The following is a 6,000-nucleotide window of genomic DNA, read 5'->3' on the forward strand; positions in this document are numbered from 1 at the left end:
TAATGTTAGTCGTGAGTGGTAATTATAACAAACTATAGCTATGATAAGTAATTAAGTAGTATAAGTTTGCTTAACCGCGTAATATTTCCTTAAATTAAACTCACCCCATTTGCCTTGATAACAATTTGTCTTAACTATCAATTTATTAACTAGTAAATTAATTTGGGAAAATTGTATCTAATAGCAAACTATTAATTCAAATTAAATGCTATAAATATAGTTTGATTTGATTGTACCTCATAGCAAACTGTTGTTATTTCACCTCTCTCCTGGTGAATCTCGCTCGCTACTCTCATTCTCTCCCTCGCCTCTCTCATTTTTTATACAAACGCAAGTGTATAAAGTGTGTTTGTGTTTGTATAAAGCGAGAGAAAATTGTATATATTCATATATTTTCGTTCCCCTCTCTCCTTTCTCCCAGATCTCGCTCGCCACTCTCCCAGATCTCGCTCTCTTACTCGGTTCTCTTACTTTATACAAAAAAACGCAAATTATATAAAATACGTTTGTATTTGTATAAAGCAAGAGAAAATTATATATATACATATATTTTCGTTCCCCTCTCTCCCCTCTCCCAGATCTCGCTCTCCACTCTCTCAGGTCTCGCTCTCTCACTCGCCTCTCTCACTTTATACAAAAATGTAAATGTAAATGTATAAAATGCATGAAAATTGTATATATACATATATTTTCGTTCGCCTCTCTTCCCTCTCCCAGATCTCGCTCGCTCACTCACCTCTCTCACTTTATACAATTGATCTTTTTGTATATGTATACCAAAGTAGATTATACAATTGTTTTCTTTTGTATATGTATAGCGAAATATACATATTTATGTTTGTTATGGAGCGCAATTATGCAAACTTTGCTATAACATACAAATATGAATTTTGTGTTTGCTATATGTGAAAGTTGCTCAATTAATTAAGCAAAATTTTTCAAACTTATTTGGTAATTTAAGTTCATTTTTTTAGTCGAGACTTTATCAAAAATAGCATCTACCTTGCAAATTCAAAGATAAGATTTACACATGCACTCTACTTTTTTCAAACCTTACTTATAATAATATACTGAATATATTATTATTGATAAAACACAACGAAAGGGTAAAAGAAAACTAAGTGAATGTATGCTAAAATTTCTTTTGGGGAAAATATGTCTAATATATTTATCATAGACTATATCATTTTTTTTTTTTTGGTTATACTTAAAAGAGAGTATGTCATAAACTAGTTCTTCACAAAATAGTCAAAACTCCATTTGAGATTACATCTTTCTAGACATTAAAAGGTAAAAATAAAATAGACATTAAAATATAAAGGGGATAATAATATATTCCACTAATCAATAATCTTCATCTCTAATCAATTTTAGCCTCTGCACTGACCCAACAAAAGTCCTGCAAAAAATCACAAATTCCCAAATTAATTATAATTTCATAAAAAAAAAAATCTTGAAATAAAAAATAAAAAAACGATTAATTTTTTCAGACATACCTCCATGGTACATCACCAGCAAGAAGCCAATCACCTTCTTTATCCTGATAAGTAAGTTTATAAACATCACCATTTTCTTTACCTGTAATAAATAAAAAAAATTAGAAAATCAATTTACTAATTCCCCAAAATAAAAACTACCTAAATAAAAATTCCTAAACAACAAATAATCAATTCAGATGTTCACTATTAAAAAGTACTAGATTCTCTTTCGAATAGGCCTCAAAATATATAAGGTAAAATAACTATTTTCGATAGACATACTTTAAACTTTTACGAAACTCGATTACGCAAAACAATTTATACTTACTTTTTCCAAACATGGAAATTAAGGTGTCAGTAAGTGTGTTGTAAGAATGAAAAAGACTCAAGTCAATTTTTCTTGCAATTCCAACTCCTTCCATTTTCACTTTCACATACTTATATATTGATCCTCTGCCACCACTGCCGCCGCCAACGCCGCCGTTCTCCACCGTGACATAATTCATCGTGCCGCGCCGGCTCTGGTGGCAGAGCTTCTTCCTTAATGAATTAATTGGTGGCCACCCCACTACCCCATCTTCATCACCATCTTTTCTGTTCAATCAAAAATGTCAAACAATGTCAATGTTTATTGAAAATATTCATAACAAAAGCTAGCGTTTGACCATAAATTTTACTAGTCTTCAAATATCTGTTTAACCATGAAATTTAATTGTCAAATACTTATAAATTTTCAAAATTTGACTCAAACACTTTTAATTTACTCTAGAAAATTCAATTTTTTCAAAGCAAAATGCATGTCCAAACACAATTTCACGGACTCAAACTTTTAAGTTCCTCTTAAGTTTCAACGTCAAAGTCTATGATCAAACGAGAGCTAAGAATCAAAACATTGGTTCAAAATAATGGATACTATTTTGTTTGAAATATACCTTTTATGTTCATTGTTTTGATCATCATTATCATTGTCCCAAACAAGCAAAGGCAAAGTTTGAAGAACTTTGACATCATTTTCATCTTGAACATCAAGAATTTCACTTGATCTTCCTTTCTTGATATTGTTATTCGAATTGAAGTCATCAAGATTATACCCTTTTGTTGAATTTCCACATAGAGCAAGCCCCAATTGAAGCTCCATCATAATAGTTCAAACAAATGACAAAAAAACTTTTTGTTATCAAATAATATTTTTGTGTATGTGTATATATATTTATTTCACCCCACCCCACCCTTGGGGTGTGGGGAGACATGGAGAGATGGGGGAAAATTTTAGACAAAGAAGTGAATAAGGGGGAAGAGTATGTCTCTATCATTGCTATACTTTTTGCCGACCCAATGGACACTAAGAATCCTTTTTTGGGCAGACAATAACTTCTTTATTATTTAATGTTGTGTTTTATAAATTGTACAACACGCATTCAATGCGCGTGCATGCATTTTCTCTAACCCCACTTTATATGAAAAACATTTTACTATTTTCGTTTTATGTGACACTTTCGAATTTTGAGATTTAAGTAAATCTATCTTGATCGTAAGTTTTTATAGATCTTTAAATATTTTGAATTATCAATTATTTTAACTTATAATACTTTTTACGTAATTTACAAATATATAAATTTCATTTAAAAAAAAATTGAAAATTTCATGCACAAATTTTTGGTCAAACTTAAACTGTTTGACTCTCGAAAAAAGAAAAGTGCTACATAAATTAAAACATCTGGAGTAGTAATTTTACCCAAAGAAAGTTATTGCATGTTTTCCTATTTTGGATTTGAGTTTTAACCGTATACACGCTCAAACTGTTAATTAACCACGAAAGAATGTGGTGCAGTGAATGAAATTGCTCTTTTTTAAATTAAAGATTTTGCATTTGTGTTTTGAATATATAAAAAAAAAAAAGAACTCAATGAGAAGCATTATTCCTCGAATAGGACCTTACCTCGTGCGTATTCAAATTATTCGGACTCAATGCAAATTCATACCCATAAATTCTAAAAATTATTTAAAGTATCCATAATTTTGTATTATCATTTTATAATAAAAGTGTTATGTGAAAAGTCATGACAACAAAAATAATTAATTTGAATTTGAAAAAAGACGAAGAAAACAAAAGGAAAATATCATTGATTTATATATGAAAAATTACTATTACTATTTATAATTGGAAGTGACGTCAGAGAACAAATCCAGATAAAAATTGTATAAAATACTATATAACAGTATAAATTTTGTACAACAAACTAGGAATGAAATTTAGTCCGAAACAATAAATGATGGGTGTTTTTTTATAAAAATTAGGATAATTTTGATTTTTTAAAAATATTTCCAAATACTAAAATTTGGCCTAAATTCTAAAAAAAAAAAAAATAGAACTTGGAATGTTTACAAAATATACAAATTTTATGCCCAAACACTAATTCCTAAATTCTCTCCAAAAATTTTCTAAATATATTTTATCCAAACTGTTCCAAGTAATTTGATTGAGTAAATATTTTTTAAAATTGTCAGTGGATAGACTTAAATTCTTCCCTGTTTGAATGCTATCTTTATTTTTTGTCTGAGGCAGCATTTCATTCAGTCAGAAATTGTTCAAACTTGTCCTCCCTATTTCTTTTTATGGTTCTAACTCGAGCATGCACAACTTGATGTATTCACTTTTTTAGGAAATAAATTGCCTTAGGATTAAAGTTTGCTTGTATTATAAAATATCTTTTTTTTTCATCTAGTGTTCGAAGTTCATATTGGAGCTCCGACTAAATTTGGATCGCGCACTACAGGATCCATTCGGGGTGGCACTCCCAACAAGATTTTCTCCATATCCAGGGCTCAAACCCGAGACATCTGGTTAAGGGTGAAACACTCTCACCAGTGCACCACAACCCATGTTAGTTATTATAATATATCTTTACCTTTTCTTTTGAGAAATTAATAAAATGAATTGAGAATCATGAGATTTCAAATTTAAATATTAAGTAATTCTTTTCATCTACATTTACAAAGCTATCAGATATCAATTGCTTCATAAAACTAGTTGATATGTATACAACTAGCCCGATACCACAATTATCACAAAAGAGATAAAAAAAAATTGAAGTCCAAAACTCGGTTTTGGTCTTAGCTGATGAGTAAGCATTCCAAATTTGAAAGTGTACATCTAAATACTTCAACTTGATCTTAACTGACAACTAAAATCACAACTCATTTTCATTGTAATTTGTGGTCCTTGGACATCTAAATCTGACGTAATACATAAATTTGAAGGTGTCTAAATAAGTGTTTTGTAATTAATTGATGCGTTCAATCGACACAATAAAAATGAGTTGAAATATATGTATACTCAACATTAGAATATGTTCTATATATTATGTTAAATTATTAGAGATAAGTGTAAAAAACATACCTAAACTATCTTATTTTTTTAAGTTTCATACCTAAACTATATTGAGAGTGTGTGTTTCATCAGGGGCAGCTTTATAGTGTAAAAAAAAGACATATGCCTTAGGTCCCTAATTTTTGGGGGCCTAAAATTTTTACCAATAATAAATTATATGTAGATTTTTTATAGGAAAAAATAATTATTTATGATAAAAATAATATATATATATATATATATATATATTATTTTATTCTCTTTAATCTCATTCAAATAGAAGAAATTAAGAAAATATTATTTACCTTCTTACATTTTCTATGTTAACATTCACATTAATTTATTCTTTATACAACAAGCATATTAAGGTGGGAACCAAGTTATCAACTTTTTGAATTAGATTCTATGGTTCTAACTCTTTTATTTTTATATTGAATTTGTTGAATTTGTTGCTTATTACTTATAGAATTATGTTAACAGTTCATATAATGATTATATTAGTGAAAAATGTTTTTCAACGTTAAATTGATGAAATCTTTACGTTAAATTAATAATTGAAAAATAAATATTTGAAGAAATCATTGATAAAAAAAACATTAAGTAAATAATTTGCATCTAAAAATTGTAAGAAAAGTCAATTTTAAATAAATAAATATGAGGTTTGTTTAGATTTTGGAGGCATGTTAAGATTTTGGGCCTCTAATGAAAATTTCGCTTTAGGTGCCTCTGCATTTCATACCTAAACTATTCGATAAATTATTTTAAATATAGAGTTGTGGAGAGTGTGAAACTACACACATTGTGAGGAGCGTGAAAGCAAGTAGACTAAACTCCAATACCAGCCAAAACCCTAGATTTCTGAGCCACTTATTCTAGGCAAAAAAATGTGTAGTGTTTCTTTCTTCCTCAGCAAAAATTTACAGTAAAAAAAATTATGTTTGGGTGATACATATTTGAAGCGAAATTAAAATTTGAAATTTATGAATTTAAATCTATGAATTATTTAAATTATTAAATTTTTTAAATGAATAATATGCAAATATTAAATGGTTTTTTTTAAATGCAAATTAAAATTATTAGATTCAATTGAGTTCATACCTTAAATATTAGAGTCAGAATTCAAAATTTAAAACTTAAAGTTAGAGATTCGTA

The 6,000-nt window shown here is 28.3% G+C and overlaps 1 protein-coding gene across 1 annotated transcript; it reads right to left on the minus strand.

The window, feature by feature from the left end:
* Nucleotides 1-1,330: 1,330 nt before the first annotated feature.
* On the minus strand, nt 1,331-2,650 carry LOC125876328 (auxin-responsive protein IAA20-like). Its single transcript, XM_049557485.1, has 4 exons — nt 2,411-2,650; nt 1,807-2,072; nt 1,497-1,578; nt 1,331-1,399 (listed from the first exon to the last, which is right to left on the minus strand). Exons 1-4 carry the CDS (start codon nt 2,617-2,619, stop codon nt 1,345-1,347), a joined length of 612 nt encoding a protein of 203 aa, XP_049413442.1. The 5' UTR covers nt 2,620-2,650; the 3' UTR covers nt 1,331-1,344.
* Nucleotides 2,651-6,000: the final 3,350 nt, after the last annotated feature.

This window comes from Solanum stenotomum, chromosome 9, assembly GCF_019186545.1.
Source record: "Solanum stenotomum isolate F172 chromosome 9, ASM1918654v1, whole genome shotgun sequence".
Taxonomy (NCBI): Eukaryota; Viridiplantae; Streptophyta; class Magnoliopsida; order Solanales; family Solanaceae; genus Solanum; species Solanum stenotomum.